A 24,732-nucleotide genomic window follows, 5' to 3' on the forward strand; every position below is an offset into this window, starting at 1 on the left:
GCCCGCCAGGGTGCTTACCCTGGCGAGCCGCGTGCCAGAGGTTGCCGACCCCTGTTATACAGTGTGAGCAAAGTCACCACAATGGAACAAGAGCACTCGGACTTTTACATATTTTCCAATTGCCTGCATGAGCTGCATGTACTCCCTCACACAGTTCCCGTCCTCAAAATCAGGTTACAGAGGTTTAGCCGGCACCTTCTTGCCATCCACATATAAGGCCACAAAATTAATGTCATAATGTTTAAAGTTGAAAGGGTTTTTAGCATAATTGCCACTGATGGCATCATTATCTATAAAACCAATAACTGTCCCAAAAAGAGGTTTTCCTGGTTACTGACATGACTACCAGCTGAAATACTAAATACCTTCAAGCCTACCCTGTCCACAGGGTACCTAGCATTGGCAGTCATTAGAGCCTCTATGCAGCCCAAATGGACCCCTGAAGTAACTTTAACCCTGTGACAGGATCGGTTACAGAGAGCCCATTGGGACTGTCACCTGATGTGCTGAAATTACCTCTGAGCCCATTTTCCCTGCCAGCTTGGGACTCCAGAACTCTGCCTTGTTGAGCTAGACACGCTAACCTGCTGCAACACAGACCCAGGGTCCGGGTCATGCCCCCAGAGCTGCAGGCTTTAAGTGCAAACAGCTCTGCAGGTTACCTGACTCCAGTACCCAGACACCCAGCTCCCAATGGGATCCAAACCACAAATAAATCCATTTTACTCTGTATAAAGGTTAGGGTTATACAGAGTATTCATAAATTGTCTGCCCTCTATAACACTTATAGAGAGATTTGCACAGCTGTTTGCTCCCCCAGGTATTAATCACTTACTCTGGGTTCATTAACAAACAAAAGTGATTTTATTAAGTATAAAAAGTAGGATTTAAGTGATTTCAGATAATAACAGACAGAACGAAGTAAGTCACCAAGCAAAATAAAGCAAAACCAAGCAAGTTTAAGCCTAATACATTAAGAAACTGATTACAGGTAATATCTCACCCTTAGAGATGTTCCAATAAGCTTCTTTCACAGACTAGACTCCTTCCTAGTCTGGGCCCAATCCTTTCCCCTGGTACAATCCTTGTTAATTCCAGCAGAAATCTCAGGTGGTAAGCAGAGCCTCTCTCATGACTGGCCGCCCCTTTGTCCTGCTCCACCCCCTTTTATAGTTTTGGCACAAGGTAGGAATCTTTTGTCTCTCTGGGTTCCCACCCCTCCTTCTAAATGGAAAAGTACCAGATTTAAGATGGATTCCAGCATCATGTGACATGGTCACATGTCCTGTGAGACCCCAGCCTCCATTCTTCCTGGGCTGGCCCACATGTACACAGGAAGGTTTGCAAGTAAACAGCCATTTACAGTTCATTGATTCTGAAGCACCCTTAATGGCTTCCACTTAATATGTTTACATCAGTAATACAAGTTTATATCTAATTCTCCTAACTTCAGACATAGAAATAATACATGCAAACAAATAGGATGAACACACTCAGTAGATTATAAGCTTTGTAATGATACCTTACAAGAGACCTTTTGGGTAAAGCATATTCCAGTTACATCATATTCACATTCATAAGCATATTTTCATATTTCAAAAGACATACAATTATTTTTCAGACTTTATTTCAAAATAACCTAAATGCATGAAGAACATTTTTTTCTAAAAACTAATGTTTAATACTTTTGTCACACTATCTGGATTTGCTTACAGCTGTGAGTGCCAACCTCAGGGCAGACTGTCAAGAAGCAGAGCAGAGACCCCAAACTGGTTGTATATTCTATAATCAGATATCACCAACCCAGTAACAAGTGTGAACTCCTAAATCACTATAACAGTCTTACCATGGAGTCACAGACAGTCCACTTGGGCATTCCAGTCTATTTTGCCACTCAAGCAGGCTGGACTATATGATAAATGTCAGTGCTTAATTTGTAACGAAAAAGATGCTGGGGCTCAAACAATTTTTTTTACATTCATAACTGATGCAGCCCAGCTGTGCCGAGGTTATGAACTGCCAAATTAAGCACTGATAGATGGTCACTTTTCACAAAAGATCACAAAATAGTCAGGTTACTTCCAGTCCTAAAAGACCAGTTACTTACCCCAGGTCAATTTGTACCTTATATCTCACACCAAAGACAATGCTTGTAGCCAACCCTATAGTAAATATCTAAGAATTTATTAACTAAGAAAAGTAATGAATGAGTTATTACAAGGTTAAAGCAGGCACTCATATATACACAAATGAGTTACAGTCTCTGGTTTCAAAAGCTGACAGAGTTGTAGTAATCTGTCAGCTCTGAATGTCTTTTAGGGCTAACCCAGGTTAACCCTAGGAATCTTTGTTTCTGTTTCATAGCTCTGGCCCTGTGAGAGTCTAAACAACAAAAGATGAAAAAATTTCTTGTTGGCTATTTTTATTTCTTTTTTCCAGATTTCATGCTGAATGGGACAAGCCCTTTTGCACATAGCCTCTTTATGGGTTTAAAGGGGAATTAACCAAGTCTTTGTATTGTGATGTCCCACAATGGCCCATTTAGTTTTGATAGGCCTTCTTGATGGGCAGGAGATGATCCCTCCTGATTCAGTTCAGAGCAAATATGTTTTGCTTTGTATCTGTAAAAATTTAAATATTACCTTATAACATGTGATAAAGATATTATAAGTGAGGTTAATGCATGCAGCAACTTACAATAATTTTCTAAAGTCTAAACACCAAACACATTGTTATAAGTCCAATACCCATCATAACCATACTAATACACAGGTGAAGCAGACTGGTTTCCAGTGATTAATTTGTCAGTGCTTGGCTGAGGCCTAAAGCCATGGCAAGAGCAGGCAGTCCTGGTCAGCCAGCATCATAAACTTTATTTCAAAAAATGAATAAAGATTATTTTTTCTCTAAAGAGATTTGTTAACATGTTTGTGTTTTAAAACTTATTCCTTTAGTGCAGTTTTAAAACTCTCTTTTCTGACATTTTTCCTTTACCACTTTATGATAATCCACTTTATTTTGTAAATTATCTAAAAACCTATACAATTATTTTTCTCTAAAGTGTGTAAAAAACCCTATTTTCTTCTAACCTTAATATGTAAAAAACCACACATACAAATCACCCTAAGTTCCCCATAAATATTTTTTCAAAATGGCCAACCACACCAAAAGCGTGCAGGTCCAAATAGAAGACATGGGGTAGGACATAAACCAGAATGGGGCTGGGGTGGAAACCGGTCAAAATTATATGGTGAAAAATTCTATAAAGTTCTGAACTACTAACATCTTTATCAATGACCTGGAAGAAAACATAAAATCATCACTGACAAAGTTTGCCATTGACCTAAAAATTGGGAGAGTGGAATCTTTGTGGACAATCACTCTAAGGGCTGAAAGCTTTCCTTCAGCAGAACCCTTAATTCTGCCTTGTAGTGACACCATGCAAAAGACATACAATTATGATTTAAGTATTTTAGTGTTGTAGACTGCAATTAGATTAAACTGATGCTTTTTAAATGACACATTAGATGTTTTCATTTTTGACCCTTTTGGTGTCACTTTTAACCACTCCCAAATACTCTAGTTAGCCATATACATTATAATGGGTTTTGCTTGAATTAGTGAGTATTGGTATTCAGCTGCCAAAACTATGGCAATTGAGTCCACTTTCATTTAGACTCACATTTGATCATGAACAATGCCACAGCAGAAGTCAATCTGTACCTGGGAACAATTAATATGATAGTCGTTTGTCTCCATATTCAAGCTTTCATAAGGTTCAAAATCATCAGAGTACTCCGGAGGAGGTGAAATGCAGAGTCTAGAGCCACTTTCTGTTTTAATCTGCACAGGTTTCTATAAAAAGAAACAAACAAATCACATCTTTCTTCTGTTATTAGCACACTAAGTATGTAATTATCACATGCTTCATACAATGTTATATCCATGCATATTAGATATAAACTTTCAAATGTAACTGGAAAAATATTACTTCCCTAAGTTTAAAGGGATACCATTAACTTAAAAATACTCTCCCATCTGAAATTTTATCTAATTTTGTTACAAGTATTAGCAATGGCTGCATTTGCACTATAGAGTTGAATCAAACGGATTGCACCAATGTAAGTAGCAATGGTGCAGTGTCTCCACATTAGCCATCCTGCTCACAATGCATTGGTTAAAAGCGTGAACCTGATTCTTGGATGTGTAAGCAGGGGAATATCAAGTAAGAACAGGGTGGTAGCATTACTTCTGTATTGTCAATAGGGAGCCTATTATTGGATACTATGTCCAGTTCTGGTGTGAACACTTCAAAGAGGATGTTGAAAAAATTAGAGAGGTCGCAGAAAAGAATCCCAAGGTATTAATCAAGGTTGGGAAATCATGCTTTATAGTGACAAACTTAAAATGCTCAATCTATTTAGTTTACCCAGGAGTAGGTTAAGTGGCGACTTGATCATGGTCTACAAGTACATACAAGGGGGAAGGGGGAAGAAATTTTTGATAGCAGAGGGCTCTTTAATTTAGCAGACAAGAAAGATAAGACTATCCAATGGCTGGAACTTAAAGCTAGACAAATTCAGATTAGAAATAAAGTACAAATGCTTAACACTGAGGGTAAACAACCATTAAAGCAGTTATGTAGGAATGCAGTGGATTCCCTATCATGTGAAGTTTAGTGAACTCCTATCTTCACTTTATTTTTAAATACCATTTGACCTCACAGGAGAAAAGCAGCTTCCCGAAAAGAAAGTAATGGAACAGACTGCTAGAAACCTACTAGTTGCGGACTGACACAGGAGGCACTCGTGGTTTGTTGGTTTGTTTGTTTGTTTTCAGGATTAGATTTGTTTAACAATTTAAATCTAAACTTACAACCATTTATCTCATTTATAACAAGTTACTTAAGCTCATCACATATCAAAGGCACTTAAATAGAAAAATAGTGTAATATGTTGGAATAGCTCGATGCTTTGCACAATTCCCATGTATGAAATTACAAGCACAAATAGGATTTAAACTATGTTCTGTACAGTCCTCAACTTTATTACACACTATAAACTTCAAATGCATAAGGAAATTTTATAGCCTGAACCAAGGAATGACTAATGATGTTAGGGCTACTTGTACTTAAAGTTAAGCATGTGCTTAAGTGCTTTGTTGGTCAAAGTCTAAAACTCATTACTTTTAGAGCCAAATTCCTCCTAGTCTTTCCACAGTTACTGGGGAAAAGCAGAGTACAGAAGCTACATTTAGTGTCCAAACTCTGTGTGCCATATAACTGAGCTCCATTAGGGTTCTCTGTCAAATTGCAAGAAGCCACCACCCAAACAGCTCTATGTAGATGTATTCCAGCTATCTCCAAAGGAGGAAACTAAATTAACAAGGGACTTCAGACTATAAAGTTGATATAAAGTTCCCATATGGTGATGGGACTGATATAATGCTTAGTCTAGAACAGAGGTTCTCAACCTTTTTAGGCTCAGAACCCATTTGTAAATGTTTATGACCTGTTGTGACCCAGTAAATAGTCCGGGGGCAGAGGCACTGGGGTGGTTTCAGTTGGATCCTGCCCCTGTGGGGGGTTGGATCCTGCCAAGCACTCACCCCACAGTGGTGACTCCTGTGCTGTGGGGCTATTTGGGCTTGGCTCTCCATTCCAGGTGTTGCAACCTCTGGGGTTTCAGCATCACTCAGGTTTGGCCCCGCCCCCTGCCTGGACCAAATTTGTGAGTGGAGCTGTGACCTGACTCATGGGGTTGCAGTGTCACTCATTCAAATTTTGCCTACCCGGGCTCCTGTCATCACAATATCTGGGCCAAATCTGAGTGGTGCTGGGACCCCAGAGGTTGTAGTGCCTGGAACAGGGAGACGAGCCCAGCCACCTCCTTGGGATGGGAGCTGCCATGTGACCCTTTGAAACATTGTAGCAGCCCAATTTTGCGTCCCGACTCCCGGGTTGAGGAACCCTGTCTAGGCTGCTCAGCTATCTTACTAGACATTTTAGAGGAAAAGCCTGTCAGGTCTCTAGATCAGAGAAACTACTCTATGGGAAAATATGTTAAAGGTGTCCCTGTACCTACTGACAGTGTCAACATAATAATAAAATGAATAAATAATTTTAAAAAATTATGGGCCAAATGTGCAAAGTGTGATGAACAGATACAAGGTCTGGTAGTAAGAAAGAAACAGTTTAGAAATGCATACTGCTGATGACAAGGATGATATATATATATATATATATATATATATAAAAAAAAAAAAACAAAACATACAGGTGGCTCCCTAGGGAGACTGTTAGTTGTGGCCTATCACAAGATAATAGATTACTAGCAATATTGTATCATTTCAGTATAACACAATACTGAACATTTTGCTGAAAGTATAAACCTAATAAGGAAAAAGTTTGGTTTCTAAAAAATGTCTAGCAAGCTGCTCTCTGTGGTTGGATTTAATTTAGTTTCAAGTAATGTTCCTTACGTAGGATCTGATCCTGTTCCCATTAGTGGTAAAACTCCCAGGAATTTCAATGAAACAGGTGCATGTACTATATTTTGAAGAAGTATGGTCTAATATTATCGTACAAAATTGATATACCAAAAATGAAGACTGAAGAAATTTCTTAAGGCAAGTCACTGCTTGAGCGAGACATGTACAGTTATCAAGTTTATATCTATATGAATGATTGAAATCAGTTTTAAAATCAGTCCAGGCTGGAACTGTAAAATTTACAAATTTGACTAATTCTATAGCCTATTCATACAGGAGGTCAGACTACATGATCACAATGGTCCCTTCTGGCCTTAAAAATCTATGAAAATAAGCAGAATAAGTCACTGAAGGAAGATAATATAGCGGGCACACAAACATTAGGTTCATTCTTCCACAAACTGGTTCCTGCAGCAATACGTTCTTTTTGCTCCCTGGTCTAATCAACAGTCCCTTTTTCTGCTGTTCCCCACCCAATTTCCCCCAATAACATGAGGTGGAAATCACGTTCCCTATTCTTTCCATAGGGATCCTATTAAAAATATTAGCGGTCTGGGGCATGCACACTTCCTCTGAACCATGCCATAGCTACTGCTGCAACCAGTGGTAGGGAGCAGCCATATTTATCTATCTTGTCAAACCCAAACTTCCAGAGCAATTTTGTAAAATGTCATCGATCAAGACATCTTACTGCACACACAGTGTACTGAATTCTGATAAACTGATCACCTACGAGATTTTTTTTAAAATACTTTTTTCCTTGTGGAATAAACAAGTGTGGGGCTGACGACCACTGTCCTCCCATGGGGAAACAATATCCACTCCCAGTACATGCTGCTCTTTTTCTGTAATTCAGGAATGTAAGAATTCCCTACTGACTACGGCTCAGGCTAGAGGAACTGCACAGTGTGTCTCCCTGTGTAACACTGCAGAACTAAGAGCTGTAGTTAGGGTCAGGAAAGGGCCTCCCAACAAACTTGTTGCTGCCCCAAACGGTTCACCAAGGATGCATTTTTCCCTGCCATGCCATACCTGACACCATCCTTTACGCTGGATTTTGCTTGGTGCAGTCTGCGTGCTGCGTCCTTGCAGTTCAATTTCTTTTACTTGGGCTGCTGTACCAGAATCTGAAACAGGAATTAGGAACAATCTCATTGAAAACACATATCCTCCTTGGAGTTATTTCAGAATGTTTATAAGTCTCCCCAGGTCTGAGACACTTTTTTGATTCCAATGTCACACAAAAAGTTAAACACAAGTGTGATGCTCCCTGGGGGTACCCAGGTTTGTGAGGAACCACGCTACCACCTGCCCTTAGCATGAGTGAACCTTGTCTGTGCCTGCCTGGGATAAGTGCCCTGATGCCACCTGCTACTGGCAACATTAGCAACTACCTCCACAGGCTCCACTCTCTCTTTACAGGTTAGTGACAGGCACACACCAACCCAAGAGTCTTTCAAGTATCCCCTGTAGTCTTCAGTCCCTGCCCAACTGGACACTCACAGAATTACCAGGCCCACTGATCCCAAAGGAACAGTATACCACTGCTTAATAGTTCACCTTGGAACACAGCTTTGCTTAGCACACACCACTTAGATTTGTTTATAGTAAAAGTATGTATACGTTTATTGAACAAAAGATAGAGATTCATAGGACAGAAATTTGGAAACAAAGGGTTACATATAAAACTGGGTCTTTATAGGTTCCTCAGCCGGACATCAATTCTGGGCAAGATAGTGAAGTGGCTGATATGGGACTCCATTAATAAAGAAAAGGAGGGTAACACAATTAATGCCAATCAACATGGGTTTATGGAAAATAGATCCTGTCAAACTAACCTGATTTTTTTTATGAGCTTACAAGTTTGGTTATAAAGGTAATAGTGTTGATGCAACAGACTTCTGTATGGTGTTCGACTTTATACTGCATAACTTTTTAATGTAAATAAAGTACAACGATATAAAATTAACATAGAACACTTTAAATGGATTAAAAACTGGCTAACTGATAGGTCTCAAAATGTAACCGTAAATGGGGAATCATTATCAAGTGGGTCTGTTTCCAATGGGGTCCCACAGAGATCAGTTCTGGGTCATATGGAATGTAACATTTATCAATGACCAGGAAGAAAACATAAAATCATCACTGATAAAGTTTCCAGATGAACCAAAACTTGGGGCATGGTAACAACGAAGAGAACAGGATCTGGATTGCTTAGTAAACTGGGCACAAGCAAACATTATGCATTTTAATATGGCTAAATGTAGATGTATACATCTAGGAACAAGGAATGTAGGCTATACTTAGAGGATGAGGGACTCTATCCTGGGAAGCAGTGACTCTGAAAAAGATTTGGGGGGGTGTGATGGATAATCATCTGAACATGAGCTCCCAGTGCAATTCTGTGGCCAAAACAGCCAATGCAATTCTCAGATGCACGAACAGGGGAATCTTAAGTAGGAGTAGAAAAGTCATTTTACCTCTGTATTTGGCAATGGTGTGACTGCTGCTGGAATACACTGTCCAATTCTGGTGCCCACAATTCAAGAAGGATGTTGATAAATTGGGGAGGGTTCAGAGAAGAGCCACGAGAATGATTAAAGGATTAGAAAACCTGCTTTGTGGTGATAGACTGAAGGAACTCAATCTATTTATCTTAACAAAGAGAAGGTTAAGGGGTCACTTGACCACAGTCCATAAGTATCTATATGGGCAACAAATATTTAATAATGGTCTCTTCAATCTAGCAGAGAAAAGTATAACATGATCCAATGACTGGATATTGAAACTAGACAAATGTAGACTGGAAATAAGGTGTAAATTTTTATCACTGAGAGTAATTAACCATTGGAACAATTTACAAGGGTCATGGTGGATTCTACATTACTGGCAATTTTAAAATCAGGATAGGATATTTTTTCTAAAAGAGCTGCTCTCTGAATTATTTTGGGAAATTTCTCTGGCCTGTGCTATACAGGAGTCAGACTAAACTATTACAATATTCCCTCCTGGCCTTAGAATCTATGATTATCTCTGGACAATCCTGGTCCGCAGGACATCCCCTCCCAGGGGTCTTCAGAGTTCCTCACCAGGTCCTCTACGTCCATGGTGTCCACCAGCTGGGACCTGCATGGGGCTATGCTGTGGCATTGGTCAGTTCATTAACTGTAAATAGTTTGGTGGATAGGGCGAATGCAGTGGACATAATATACCTGGACTTCAGCAAGGCTTTTGACACAGTCCCACATGACATTCTCATAAATAAGCTGGAGAAATGCGGGCTTGGCAGAACTATCATTAAGTGGATACATAATTGGTTAAACAACCGCAAACAACGAGTAACAATTAATGGAACTATGTCAGACGGGAAGGAGGTCTCGAGTGGGGCTGCACAGGGATCTGTTTTGGGTCCAGAGTTATTTGACATCTTTATTAAAATTACCTGGGTGTAGGAATAGAGAGCATACTGATCAAATCTGCAGATGACACAAAGCTATGGGGCGCTGCAAACATTTTGGAGGAAGGAGCTAAAATTCAAAGGGATCTTGATAAATTGGAGAACTGGGCTATAGACAACAAAACAAAATTCAACAAAGACAAATGTAAGGTGCTACATTTAGGGAAGAAAAACCAAATGTACAAATGCAGAATGGGGGATAACTGACTTGGCAGCAGCACTGCTGAGAAGGATCTGGGAGTTGTGTTGGATCACAACCTCATCATGAGTCAGCAATGCGATGCTGTTTCAAAAAAAACAAATGCAATTTTAGGTTGCATTAACAGGGGCATAGCATGCAAGTCATGGGAGGTGACAGTACTGCTTTATTCAGAGCTCGTTATGCCTCAGCTGGAGTACTGTGGCCCATTTTGGTCACTAATGTACAGAAAGGATGTAGAGAAACTGGAAAGACTCCAGAGGTGAGCAAGACAGATGATCAGAGGGATGGAATGCAGTTCATATGAGCAGAGGCTGAAGGAATTAGGTATGTTTAGTTTAGAAAAGAGGAGATTAAGGGGGACATAATAGTGGTCTTCAAATACTGGAAAGACTGCCATAAAAAAGATGGAGAAAAGTTGTTCTCTTTTGCCACAGAGGGCAGGACAAGAGGCAATGGGTTCAAACTACAGCATAGCAGATTTAGATTAAATCTCAGGAAAACCTTTGCAACTGTAAGAACAGTAGGCAATAAAACAGACTACCTAGGGAGGTCCTGGAAGCTCCTTCACTGAAGGTTTTCAAAAGGAGGCTGGACAGTCATCTCTCTTGGATGGTTTAGCCACAACAAATCCTGCATCTTGACACGGGGTTAGAATAGAGGACCCTTGCAGTCCCTTCCAACCCCATGGTTCTATGATTCTATAATTACCCATTTGCCAAAAGGCAGGCCAATATTGACCAATTATCACAGGGTCTGCTAATTTTTCGGCTAGTGCTACCATGATCAAATCAGTATGGGTCCCCACTGTCAGTTCCAGTCATCTGCATGTGCACATTGCAAAGAAATTGTCGTCGTCCCCCACCCACCACAAGGTGATCCTCTCACCCAACAGGGTGGCTTTCACCATTTTTCTACTTCCGAGTCTACAATCCCTAGTATCTCCTTTTCTTGAACCCCTACCAGGACCATCAACTTGGTGCTGCCTTCATATGAGCCTTCTCTTCTGCTGTCCAAACCCAGACATATTTGCATTCCCTCAACAAGCACTCTTTCTTCATTTTCCTCTACTGCCCACAAGAGTAACAGGCTACCAGGCTCATCCTTATGAGCTCCTTCTTGGCAGACAGCAGGTTTGAGCCATGAATGGGGCCTATGTCCTAACACAAGGGCTCCAGCCCAGTTGTTTGTGTGGACTGAATTAGATCAAGCAGGTTTTGGTGCATTGTGGCACTGAGGAAGTTGCAAGGTTTTAGGAGACAGGGTAGTTCTTGGCTGGATCCGTGCACTCTTGGTAGTATTCCTCCTTTCAGGATAAGGTGTCAGCTTTTCCCTTCCTGGTACCTGGGAGAGAGGTGATGACTAAGTCAAACCAAGAGAAGAATAATGTCCACCTGAGCTGTCTTTGGTTCAAGGCCTGAGCCTTCCACAGATATTCAAGGTTCCTATGGTCCGAAAAGACTTGCATTGAGTGTCAGGCTCCTTTGAGGTGATGGTGCCACTCTTCAAAGGCTGATTTAATTGCAAGTAGTTCTTTATCCAATATTTCATAATTTCGTTTAACAGGGGTAAATTTTCGGGAATAGTAGGCTCAGGAGTGCAAGATTTGCAGTGGACCATGCCTCTGGGAGAGTATCGCTAGAGGCATCAGCTTCCACTATGAATGCCTGGGTCCAGGTGTGCTAGAATGAGGGTGCTGGTGAATGCATCCTTGAGTTGTTCAAAAATATGGTGAACTTCAGGTGTCCAAACAAACTTGGCGGCATTGCAGAGGAGGTTGGTTATGGGTGCTATTTGCCCTGAGAAGCTGGGATGAATCATTGGTAAAAGAAGCAAAGCCCAGGAAGTGCTGTAACTCCCAGGAGGACCAGGGCAGGGTCTAGTGACAGACGGCCTCCACCTTCTGGGGGGTACATCTTAACACCCTCTGTGGGGAGGATGTAACCCAAAAATTCTGTAGAGGACTGGTCAAAGGTACATTTTTCCAACTTTGTGAACAGGCGATGCTTTTGTAGTTTTTCCAGGATGGAATGAACGTGATAACAATGCTCCTCAAGTCTGACATACTTGAGTTTTTAGACATCAAGATAGATAGATGACTACATACTGATCCAGGATGTCTCTAAATATGTGTCATTCACAAAGTGTTGAGAAAGGTTGCAGGACCATTGGTCAACCTGAATGGCATTACTAAATATTTGAAGTGCTCATAGCAGGTTCGACATGTGGTCTTCCATTCGTCCCTTGACATGATGTGCACTAAGTTGAAGATTTTGGCAGACTGCACATGATCTTCTAATTCTGAGATTAAGGGCAGAGGATACCCGTGTGACGTTGCACCCCATAATGCTTTATGGGAATATGCTCATGAATGTATATATGACATAACTGGAATATGTTTTATGCTACATATGCCATGTAACATATCTCTATAAAGGTTATGATCTACTGAATATATTCATCCTATTTGTATGCATGTGTCATTGTTGTATTTGAAGTTATGAATATTGGCTGTATACTTGTTTGATTTTAAATAGCCTTAGTAAAGCATTTGGTCAGCTTCTTTAGAAAGGAATTTGCAAGTTAAGTGCCCAATCAAGAAGCACTTAACGGACAATGGATCTTGGAAGGCTCCAATCCACATAAGAAGTCTACATGAGGACGTACAAGGTAGCATGTGAACCATGGCTGCTACCTGTAAGTTCTGAGTCATGCATGGACATGTGACTTGCCCATGTGACTCCAAAACTCCATCTTGGAGCTGGAATTCTACACCGGGGGCAGTAGGGGAGCAGTAATCCACCTACAAGAGAAAGTCTATTTAAACCCCTGGGAGACAGTTCCATTTTGTCTTCAGCTGGCTCAAGAGATAGCCTCTCCACCCCCAAGGATACCTGACAGAAACTGGAACAAAGAACAGTAACTACAGAAGGTCTGAGTGATTGGTGGACCCAGACTAGAAGGAGACTAGTCTGCAAAAGGAAGCTTACTTGAATACCTCTGAGGGCGAGGTTTTATCTGTATTCAGTTTTCTTACTGTATTAGGCATAGACTTGCGTGTTTTGTTTTATTTTGTTTGGTAATTCACTTAGTTCTGTCTGCTATTACTTGGAACCACTTAAATCCTACTTTCTGTATTTAATAAAATCACTTTTTATTTATTAATTAACCTAGAGTATGCATTGATACGGGGAGGGGAGGGGGAGGGCGAGGCAAACAGCTGTGTATATCTATCAGTGTTATAGAGGGCGAACAATTTATGAGCTTACCCTGTATAAGCTTTATACAGGGTAAAACGGATTTATTTGGGGTTTGGACCCCATTGGGAGTTGGGCATCTGAGTGTTAAAGACTTTTCTTAAGCTGCTTTCAGTTAAGCTTGCAATTTGTGGGACGTGGTTCAGACCTGGGTCTGTGTTTGTGGCCAGCAAGTGTGTCTGGCACAGCCAGGCAGGGCTCTGGAGTCCTAAGCTAGCAGGGAAAGCAGGGGCAGAAGTAGTCTTGGCACATTAGTTGGCAGCCCCAAGGGGGTTTCTGTGATCCAACCCGTCACAACCCGTTTCAGATCTTTACATGGTTTAGAGCCCACAAATCTACGCAAAGGCATAGTGTTTCGTCCTTTTTCTTGACAAAAAAGACTGGAGCCTCTGCTGGTGAGGTGGAGTGCCGGATGAAGCCCTTGGCCAGTTTTTCATGGATGTATTCATGAAGGGTTGCCAGTTCAAGCTCGGATATTGCATTTATCAGTCCATAAGGGATCTTCACCCCGGGTTGCAGATTTATAGGGCAGTCATAGTTTCAGTGCGGAGGCAGCAAGTCCTCATTGTTCTTTTCAAAAACGTTTGCGTAATCCCAATGCTTTTCAGGGAGATGGGGACTCAAGCTTGGCGGTAATTCCTTCTGGCTAGCTGCCGCCATCTGGAGTTCCCCCATAGGTGCTGTCACTTCTGATTGGCAGAAGCCCAGAACCCTCTGCCAGTTGGCAGCACGAGGTCCTTGGGTCACAGTAACACCCTGCCTTCCTATGCAAGGTGGCATACTGCATTCTGTAAGTGAATCTCAATCAAGAGATGATCAGGGAAGCTGTGAGTTTAAACCAGTCACGAACAGCATGTTATGTTAGGGAACAAATTTCCTATTTACTCCAAGAAGTCCAGTTCACATGTTTTCACTTCAAATCTGTTTGCCGTATGAATCAAATATACCATGGAGAATCTGTTTCATCCCGCCAATATGCCTTTCACCCCAAATTAGAAGCTGCACATTTGTATGCCTTTATGAATCAAATAAACTGGCTCTCCATAGGTGGACAATGTCTCCTGTGCTATTGTAAGCCCTAAAGAAGTGGTGAGATTTCAAATAAGATTGTATTTCGCCTTCTGTTCTTTAATATAAATAACTGAAAATTATTTTAATGAGTCTACACTTTTTAGTGAGACCTCAAGAAATCATATTTTGGATTTTAACTAATGCTATCTGCATGCTCTCCTTTGTAAGTCTAAGCAAACTAACCTAAGAGATTTAAAGCAACACACAATAAAACAATAACTTTAAGCAACTGCTTGATATTTTAAACTTGTCCCTTTCAGACCAAACCATTCAACAGCAGGGAAAACATCCTTAAAAGTGCCTTTAAAACAAGTGTATCCTTACTCCTTGAAGGAATACTTGAAGTATAATAAATGTGGTAGAGATACTAAAGAACTGAAGATTGAAGATCATAAGTAAATATAAGAAGAAATCTTCGTGATTTGTATTGTTACGTGGTAGAACATCTGAGCCTCAACCCGTAGACTATGACAATTGCTTGCAAGACTATCTTTTGTATCCAGTTACTGCCTAAAACATTGGTTGTACCAAAGTTTTACTGAACTGCTGATTGTATATGGATATAGTTCTGGGTGAATTAATAAATTGTTGATTGGTTAAGAATAACCAAACATCCTGATTTTAGAAATACTGTCCCAGGTAAAAATTGACCTGAGAAGAACCTAGCATTAAAATTACTAAGCTAAAGCTCCCTGGACTCAATAAAAAGAGGGTAACGTAATTAAATTTCATTCTGATATTAGCTATAACACTTATAAAATTGGCAAATCTAGTTTGTTAGATTTCACTTTTAATATCTAAATGGCACCTCAGCAAACTCATAAAATCAACCCTCATTCATACTTATACCTTTATCAACCAAACTTGTAATCTCCTCAATAAATGAAATCAGGCTTATTTGACAAGATCTATTTTCATCGAACCATGTTGACTGGCATTAATTATTGCTGTCAGGCTACTCATCCTGCTTGCCATTTTTAAATATTGACACATTAGTATTCTTCCAGTCTCCTGGAATTTCCCCATCATTACAAGATTTATTAAAAATTAACCTCAGTGACCAGAGATTTTCTTCTACAACTCTAAGTGGTGAATGGGGTGTGTGTCCAGTGGCCGGCAATGGGGATGGGTGTGCAAGGCTGATGGCGGGGCAAAGATGCAGCCCATGGGACTGGCTGCTCCCCCTTCTGGTCCTTCAGCGCAGCCCTGGCTGCATGCCGGCTCCTGGCCAGCAGGGCCCCGCCCCCCGTTCTGTTTCTGGCTGGCACTGGCGGTGAGCTGCAGTGGCTGGTGAGTGCAGAAAGGTGCCAGGCGACGGTTGGTTATGTGTTGCCTCTGCTGCCCACCCATTGGCCCTTTACGTGCTCCGCCTCTCACTGTCCTCTCTCTGCTTTGCCCCTTCTCCCCCTCATCCCTCCCCAGCCCTGCTGCTCTTCCATATCCCTCCTGGCGGGGCTCTTCCTGCTCCCAGTGCTGTGTGGAGGAGCACTCGGATCACCAACAGCCTGACCGGCAGGCTCCGTCCTTCCCCCACTGCCTCTGACTTGGCTGGTGCTCCAGGAAAGCCCAAGACCCTCCGGCCTGGGGCACTGGCCAGGTGGAGCCAAGCCCTGCATGAGCGGGCAGGAAGGGGCAAGCTGCTTTCAAACATACAGGAGTGGGGCGGGGGAGAAGAGACGAGCTCTGCAAAGACACAGGGCAGGTCATTCCTTCTCCCTCTCCTTCTCCCCTGCAGCTGGAAGTAGATCCTGTCCCTTCCCTCCCACACAGTGCCAAAAGGCTGCTGCTGGCCACATTCTGGTGTGAACCCTGGCAGAAATCTGGGGAGCAGGGGCATGTGACCCATGTGTTCCTCGGGAAGACATGGTGCCAGGTACCAGAAGAGGCTGGTCTGTCTCAGGAGCCCAGACAGGCATGGAGGGTGGAGAACGCCGGGCAAGGAGAGTCTAGTCGGTCGGTCACCCCTCCCTTGTGTGAGAGAGGTGTACGGGAGTGTGTGTATGTCACCTCTCCCCGTGTGTGTGTGTGTGTGTGGGTGTGGGTGTGTCACCCCTCCCTGTGTGAACCCTAAAGCCTTAAAGATAAGAAGGTAAATAAAAAGAATCAAGCTACGCAGTATTTCTTTTTAAGAGGGTCTCAGTCAACCTGATGTTAATTTGAACATTTGTACTGCATAGTTCTGATTGATTGCCATTGAACTCGCTTGAATACGAGTAATTTTACCAGGTGTCCCCTATTACTAATGGACTGCAAAATATTTCATCATCCTCAAGTGATGTGAATGCACCATCCTGCTTTTTTCAAATACAGAACAGAAATATTTATTGAACACTTCTTCCTTTTCCTCTCTTTCTCTCTCATACATACACACACACACACGTGTGCCATACCTTGATCTGAATTGACCAACACTTGAATGATTAGGGCATAAGGACAATGGCCTACTAATGGATATGGCCAACCTCTAGAAGAGAGATTGTAGGAGGTTTGAGGCCTACGAATTAAGACTGGCACACCTGCCTTACAGTGAGACACTTAAAGAGCTCAATCTATTTATAGCTTATCAAACAAAAAGTTAAGAGGTAACTTGGTACATAAAAAGATTTCTGATAGTAGAGGGCTTTGTATTCTAGCAGACAAAGGCATAATGATATCCAATGGATGGAAACTGAATTTAGACAAATTCATAGGAGGGTAAAAAAAGAGAAAAAAGCAATATTTGGTTACAACTATGTTGGTTTCAACTTAGCAAACTTGAGCTCCAACTGTGTTACATAACTTCAGCCTGGTTACGAACATGTTTAAGATCCAGTTTACATTAAATACTGGATCTGGCTGGGGCTCCACTGAGTTATAATCAGGCTTCCTGTTAGGATTGTATCTGTAGTGTAGTATAGGCATTAGTGCTTTGATGAAGGGGTGCCACGGAGCCTCATTTTCACCACATTCAGCTAGCACTGTCTTACTACCCTTACGCCCTCACAGCTCACCTTCCTTAAAATCCAGTAGCCATGCCGATAGCTTACACGTCTAATAAGCGAAGGTTTAAAATGGTGACTGTAGTAAGATATTGAGTAATTATTACTTTTAACTCACCATTTATCCTTGCAGTCTGCAACCCACATCTAAAGAATTCTTGAAAACTGGGTTTTCTGCGATAGTTTCTTGACTCTGAATTAGCTCCATTTAGATACAGAGAAAATCCTTGTTCTAAATGCTCTAGTTTGATTTGCATGGGGTCCTTTCTTTTCAAATGTCTCAATATCCTAAAATAGAAAGGACAGTAATTAATATGATCTTCAGAGAACTATCTATGAATTAACGATAGATATATACTGCTGGGTTGTGGAGTACAAGAACATATTCACAATCTGAATCATAAAAGCTTTCAAGGCATAACCGCCAGGAGCTATTCTATCTGTGCAGTGCTTTTATAGTTACAGACATTGTGACACCTATATTAAGGCTGCCCAAGCATTTCCATTCTAGCAGATCATTTTATATTTTTAGCTGAAATTTAGAACATTTGCGCTAAACTCAGGACGCAATTTATTTCTGAAACTTTCACCCAAAACCTTTTTTTTTTTTTTAAATGGTTGAGCTGTTTTCAAGAATAGACAAACAAAAAAAAGTCAAAATTGTGTGACTTTAAAAATAAAAAGCTTTAGTAGTTCTGATAGAGATAATGGAAAGCTAACATTTGGCGGAGAAATCATCCCAAGTTCCATGAGGTTTTTTCCAGCAGTCCAGTATCAGTTTGGATTCAGCAAAGTTGAGAGTTCAGTAAAAACATATGTTGCATGTGCATTTTATATACAATAAAACTAATTGACAGTGCTCCACTGGCAGTGTGTATTACACAGTACTGCAACCCTGAAAGCTCAGAAATCATGAGTCAGACCTTCCCCTCCAACCCCCCGAAATCATGCTGTTGTCCCAAATATGAGATTTTAAAAAAATCAGTCATGTTTTTTGTTCTGTCTTTTGATATTTGAATTCCTGCCCACTCCAGTGTGTGTGCACAACATGTACAGTCTTGCCAACGCTTGCACATTTATAGTGAATAAGGCAATTTTGTCCCCTGCTGAAGGCCCTCTTGCTAAAGAACCCAACTGAGATCAGGGCCTGTAATGGGGGACTACAAAACCCATACTGAGCTTAGGCAGGAGAGGAGTGTGACGTTTCCCTGGTGTTATCTGGACCGGTGATCTGCTAGGTCACTCCAACCCTCGACTCTGGGAGCCAGCCTTACCCTGCTCCGCTGTGAGAACCCCCACCCCCGGGCTATTCACGCACAGCCTCTAGCATGTAAGCTGCTCCCAGCTACGTGAGTGAGCACTTTTGGCCAACCGCTGCTTGGATTGTGCAACCAAATGACACTAGCCAATATCTCCGTTCCCAGACACAACCCTAGGAACCTCCATCTTGCAGTGTCCAGTTATGCCTGCTGGAAGCTGCAAGCTTGTATGAGTTCATCAATTTAACAAAGAAATTGATATGTATCAGGCTTGTTATCCCAAGGGGACACTCTGACACGCTTCAAACCAAAGGCACTGCTTCAGGTAGAATACACAAACACATTTATTAACTACAAAAGATATAATCACTTAAAATCTAAGTCAAAGCACAAGTCAGATTTGGTCAAATGAAATAAAAGCAAAACGCATTCTAAGGTGATCTTAACACTTTCAGTGCCCTTACAAACTTAGATGCTTCTCACCCCAGGCTGGCTGGTTGCCCTTCAACCACACTCTCCCCTTTCAGCAGCGTTTCAGTTGCTTGGTGGTGGTGTCTGTAGATGGAGGTGGAAGAGAGAGAGTAGGGCAAACATCTCTCCCTTTATAATGTTCTTTCTTCTTTCTTGGCTTTGCCCCCTCCCCACCCTTCAGAGTCAGGTGAGCATTACCTCATCGCAGTCCCAAGCTGACCAAGGGAATGGGGGTGACTCACTGGAGAGTCCAACAGATCCTTTGTTGCTGCCTAGGCCAGTGTCCTTTGTTCCTGTGAGGGTGGGCTGGGTTTGTCCCATACATGCCCTGATGAGGTGTGAACTGCCCCTCTGCTTCTGGAGAGTTTTGCCTGGGCTTGTTTTAAGCCAATGAGGACATATTTTGAGCCTCATAACTATATACATGAAATTACAACCTATAACAGTACTATAACAACAATGCTCAGTGCATCGGGAGCCTTCCGGAGACACCCAACATAACGAACTTTGCACTGGATACCACACAATCATATTATAAGGATGAACACGGGGGTACAGGGTGTTCCCCTGAGGTACAGAGCGACACAAGGAGCGTTTCCTATCTGCAGGCAAGCAGCTTAGCCACACCCACACGCAGCTGCCAGAGCTGTCAACCATGGAGGCGGGCACTCACAGCTGCGCTCAATAGAAGAAACAAGACATACTATTGTTATGCTTAAACAAAGCACACGAGATTTTTTATAGGGGAGAAGGCAACACGCCGCATTTATTGAGACTACAGCAGTTAGCATATGCTTTTTAGTTACACACACATACCATGCACACAGTTCCGCCAGATGATGTTGACAGTTACCAGTCCAGAATCTGGATCAATCTAGTGGCCAGCCAGATTGGTCGCAGAGGGGAGCCGGGCTCTGTCGGTCACGATCCAATGCTCCTGGAGTAGTGGCAAGATGAACCCAAAGTCCCATGGTAAAGCACCCCGTTTTTACAGTCTTTTTTTTTTTTTTTTTTGAAGTTTATGGATTTTGCTGTGTTAGTTTTTGACCGGTTACTTTTTAATTGGTGTTATTTTTTGATGTAAATATTTCAAAACACCTCCGAGAGGCTCATTCTGTCCTGGATTTGATTTAATTAATTGTCTTTAGGGGTGCCAGCCTCTATCTTAGGGTTATTAATCAGGCCTTCCTCAATCATGGATGCACATTGATGGTTTTCTGGAGTCAATAAGTTTTGATAAATGTTTTTGCTCCTTCTTTTTTGACCATCTGGTTACAATGGCCTTTACACCTTATTTTTTTCTGATGCATGCATTTCTTATTCACACAAACAGTCTTTTACAGAGACCTTTGAGAATACAAACAGCAGTATTTTATATCAAGCAAAAAGACATTGTAAATTAAACCTTGCTAAGTTTTATAACCAAAACAATTCACACTGAGGCCCAGACCTTCAATGTTCCTCTAATCTACTTAACATAGACACAATACAGGATTCTGTCTCTTACTAACTAAACCTTAAAACAAAGAACTAAAAGGGCCCAATTTGTAATGCATATGGGAAACAGAATCCCACAGTCCCAGAGGGTCATTCCTTTTTGCTATTCAAAAAGGGTGGCTGACAGGATGAAATCAAATCATACATTAATTTTCACAGTACAGTTATAAAATCCTGCTCCTATACTATAAAGGAGGGAGTGCAGAGAAGGTTGGAGTGGAAGGTAGAAGAGCCTGGGACAGCAAAGGGGCAACATGCTGTACCAGGCTCCCTCCCCCAGCACAGTTAAGAGACTGAGGCATGCTTCCAGACACAGTCAAAGAACTACCCTGACCAGGAACAAACTAAGGGGGGTCCCAGTGAGGGCAGAAGCCACCTTCCAAAGAAACAGACTCCGAAGGAGTCTGTGACAAGGCCCCATTATGTGAGGCAGTATACAAGAAGTGAGAGGCAGCGGGTCAGGGCCCTCCTTCCTAGACAGGGCATCTGCCACCATGTTTTCTTTTCCCTTTATGTGCACAATTTCCATACAAGATTCTTGAAGTATATGGCTCCAGCACAGAAGCTTAGCATTTGAGCCTTTAGTTTTGCTTAGCCAGATCAATGGTGAATGATTTGTTAAGACCTTGAACTTCATATTGAAAAGTTAGGACCTTAGTTGCTTAACGGCCCACACTACAGCATAGCATTCCTGGTCTATGATAGAATAATTCTGTTCAGTTGGTGTCAATTTTTTGCTTAAGAAAACAATTGTGTGCTTCTTGTTATTCTCCTGTTTGCATAAGCACAACACCTAGACCAATGTCTGATACAACATCTGTACACAGTTCAAACATTTTGTCAAAATTAGGGTTAGCTTTTTAGGCAAGATCTTTAGATGAGATTTTCTTTATCTTATCAAATCTTTCCTGGCATGCTTTCATCCAAACAACTTTGTTTGGCTTAGTCTTTTTACATAAATCTGTGATTACAGATACATCACTGAACCCCCACACAAACCTTCTGTAGTAATTTACAAGACCTATGAAAGATATGACCTCCTTTATGGTTTGGGGTACAGGCCAATTCACAATGGCTTCTACGTTCAAAGGACCGGGAGATATTTGACCCTCCACACACACTGAAACAGAGTCCCAGATAAGGAATTCTGGCTGCTCCAATTTTGCACTTAGAGGTTTTATGGTTGGGCCTGCCTTCTTGGGTTTTGACAGTACAACTCCCAGGTGTTTTGTGTTCAGCCCAAGTGTAGCTAAACACTGCAATATCATTCACATATGCTCTTGTGAAGTTCTGTTAACCATTTAACACTTGGTTAACCAGCCTCTGGAAGGTGGCCCCAGCATTAATTAAGCCAAACAGTAACATTGTGAACTCATAGAGTCCTATATCTGTGATGAAAGCAGATTTTTTCTGTGCATTCTCATCCAAAGGGATCTGCCAATAACCTTGAGTTAAATCAAAAGAACGGAGATATTTAGCTTTGCTTAAAATGTCCAGTACCTGACCAATTCTAGGCATGGGATATACATCTGATACTGTAACCGCATTGAGTTTTCTATAATCAACACAAAACCTTAATATGTTGTCTTTCTTAGGGACCAAGGCCACAGGTAATGCTCAAGAGCTATCAGACTTTAATTACTCCTAGGTCTAACATGTTTTGTATTTCTGCACAAATTTGTTCTTGTACCCTGCCAGTGGCCCTGTAGGGTCTGCTGGGAGGTGGCTGTGGTCCTTTTGTAATGATCTTATGAGTTAGCAAGTGTGTCTTCCCTTGCTTATTAGAAAATACCTCTTTGTATTCTTGCATCACTGACTTTTGATGTGGGTTACAATATTAACAGCCTTAGCTACATGAAAAAAAATCATACCCAACAAGCATTTCAGTAGGGATATTGTTCACCACCCCTACGGTCAAATAACTTTCTAAACCTTCCCACTCCACATGCACTTTAGCTAATGGCACAGGAATCCTAGATCCTCCCACTACCACAAGCTCTGCCATTCAGCCAGGTAACATGTTAGTGTCTTGGATCACATTCTGCTTAACCAGAGAAATCTGTGCACTGGAGTCTTGCCACCCTATGCACTCTCTGTTATTGATCTTGATAAATGTAACAAATTCCATATCTAGCTCTGCAGGGCCAGCCCCCTTAAAACTCATCAGTAGGGCCCTACCAAATTCACGGTCCATTTTGGTAAATGTCACGGTCATAGGATTTTAAAATCGTAAATTTCATGATTTCAGCTATTTAAATCTGAAATTTCATAGTGTTGTAATTGTAGGGATCCTGACCCAAAAAGGAGTTGTGGGCGGGAGGGTCACAAGGTTATAGTAGGGGTAGCGCTGCCTTCAGAGCTGGGCAGCTGGAAAGCGGCGGCTGCTGGCTGGTAGCCCAGCTCTGAAGGCAAAGCTGCCGCCAGCAGCAGCACACAAGGATGGCATGGTATGGTATTGCCACCCTTACTTCTGCCCTGCTGCCTGCAGAGCTGGGCCCTCAGTCAGAAGCCACCACTCTCTGGCCGCCCAGCTCTGAAGGCCTCAGTGCAGAAGTAAGGGTGGCATGGTATGGTATTGTCACCCTTACTTCTGCGCTGCTGTTGGTGGGGCATTGCCTTCAGATATGGGCGCCCAACCAACAGCTGCTGCTCTCCGGCCGCCCAGCTCTGAAGACAGTGTAGACATAAGAGTGGCAATACCGCAACTCCCCCTAAAATAACTTTGTGACCCCCCCTGCAATTCCCTTTTGGGTCAGGACCCCCAATTTGAGAAACGCTGGTCTCTCCCATGAAATCTGTATAGTATAGGGTAAAAGGACACAAAAGACTAGATTTCACAGTCCGTGATGTGTTTTTCATGGCCGTGAATTTGGTAGGGCCCTACTCATCAGGTAAACTGCAGGTGCCTCTGGGGCTACTGTGCTGATGACAGCTGCATTAACATGGATTGGATAGGGCTTAGTTTCTTTCATCTTAGGGCACTGATTTTTCAGATGCTTAGTGGAGTTACACTGGTAAAACGTTCTTGGGCCCTCCCTCTTCACAGGAGGTTTGTGATGGGGATAACCAGGAAAGGAATAATTCTGGGGGGGAGGAAGGAGTGCTTAGGCTCCCAACTACCCTTCTTTTACCCAGGGGAAAACAGGATCCCCCTTTTACACTGGGTTTGTGTCCCTCAGTCTGTAGCTTGCACTCATTGGACATCTTGGCTTGCTCAAAGGCATCAGCCAGCGTAGCCATCTCTGCTACAGATTTAGCCTATAGGCAATTTTTTACATTGTCAGTGCATATACTCAAGAAATGTTCTTGAGCAATGAGATCAAGCAATCAGTCATAATCTGCAGCCCCTTTTCCCTTTACCCATTTTCTTATTAGGTCACACATCTTATAAACATATTCAGTATGACTCATGCAAGCACTCCCTTTAAGATTTCTAAATTTTTCACCTATACACTTCAGGAGTGATTTGAAACCTTTGTAAAACAAAAACAACGAGGAGTAACACAGCTACCCCTCTGAAACCTTTGTAAAAACAGTTTCCTTAAATATAAAATATATCAAAGCTCCCTGAATTGGCATTTCATTAAATACATTCAAAACTTTTACAACAGTTTTGAAACCAGTATGAGGACTTTTTTGTCCTCAGGAATCTTATGAACTTCACATAGCTTTTCAAAAGTGGTGAAGTACTCCTCAATGCAGTCTGTCTCCTTCTATGCAGACATAACTGGTCCCAGCTGTGGATAATCTTGACTGGAGGACGTCGGTGACTCTGGGATCTTCCCATGTTTTTCTATCCGCTCCAGATTGTATTTTCTCTCCACTTCAGATGATATTTTCTCTCCTCATTATTTCAATTCCAGGGCTTTTCTGTGGGTGGCTTCTTCAGCTTCCCGTGTAGCACATGCTTCTTTCTCCTACGCGCCAAGGCAGTACCTGCTTCTTTTAGTCTCAATTCTGTCAGCCACTTCTGGTGCTGGAGTTCCCTTTTTTTTCTGCTTCCAATCTGGCCATCTCTAACTTTCCAGTTGTTTCACTGTTCATTTTTATGCCT

At 41.9% G+C, this 24,732-nt stretch overlaps 1 protein-coding gene across 1 annotated transcript in view; it reads right to left on the bottom strand.

Moving 5' to 3' along the window:
- The window catches only part of KIAA0556 (KIAA0556 ortholog), a 190,311-nt gene that overhangs the window by 158,551 nt on the left and 7,028 nt on the right, over positions 1 to 24,732 (bottom strand). The window contains exons 3-5 of the mRNA XM_029911288.1: positions 17,570 to 17,739; positions 7,522 to 7,616; positions 3,724 to 3,855 (exon numbers count right to left, since the gene is read on the bottom strand). Coding sequence (XP_029767148.1) covers positions 3,724 to 3,855; positions 7,522 to 7,616; positions 17,570 to 17,739 — 397 coding nt within the window. The remainder of the gene's footprint in view (positions 1 to 3,723; positions 3,856 to 7,521; positions 7,617 to 17,569; positions 17,740 to 24,732) is intronic.

Source organism: Terrapene carolina, unplaced genomic scaffold (genome assembly GCF_002925995.2).
Source record: "Terrapene carolina triunguis isolate 2854851 unplaced genomic scaffold, T_m_triunguis-2.0 Scaffold93, whole genome shotgun sequence".
Lineage (NCBI taxonomy): Eukaryota > Metazoa > Chordata > Testudines > Emydidae > Terrapene > Terrapene triunguis.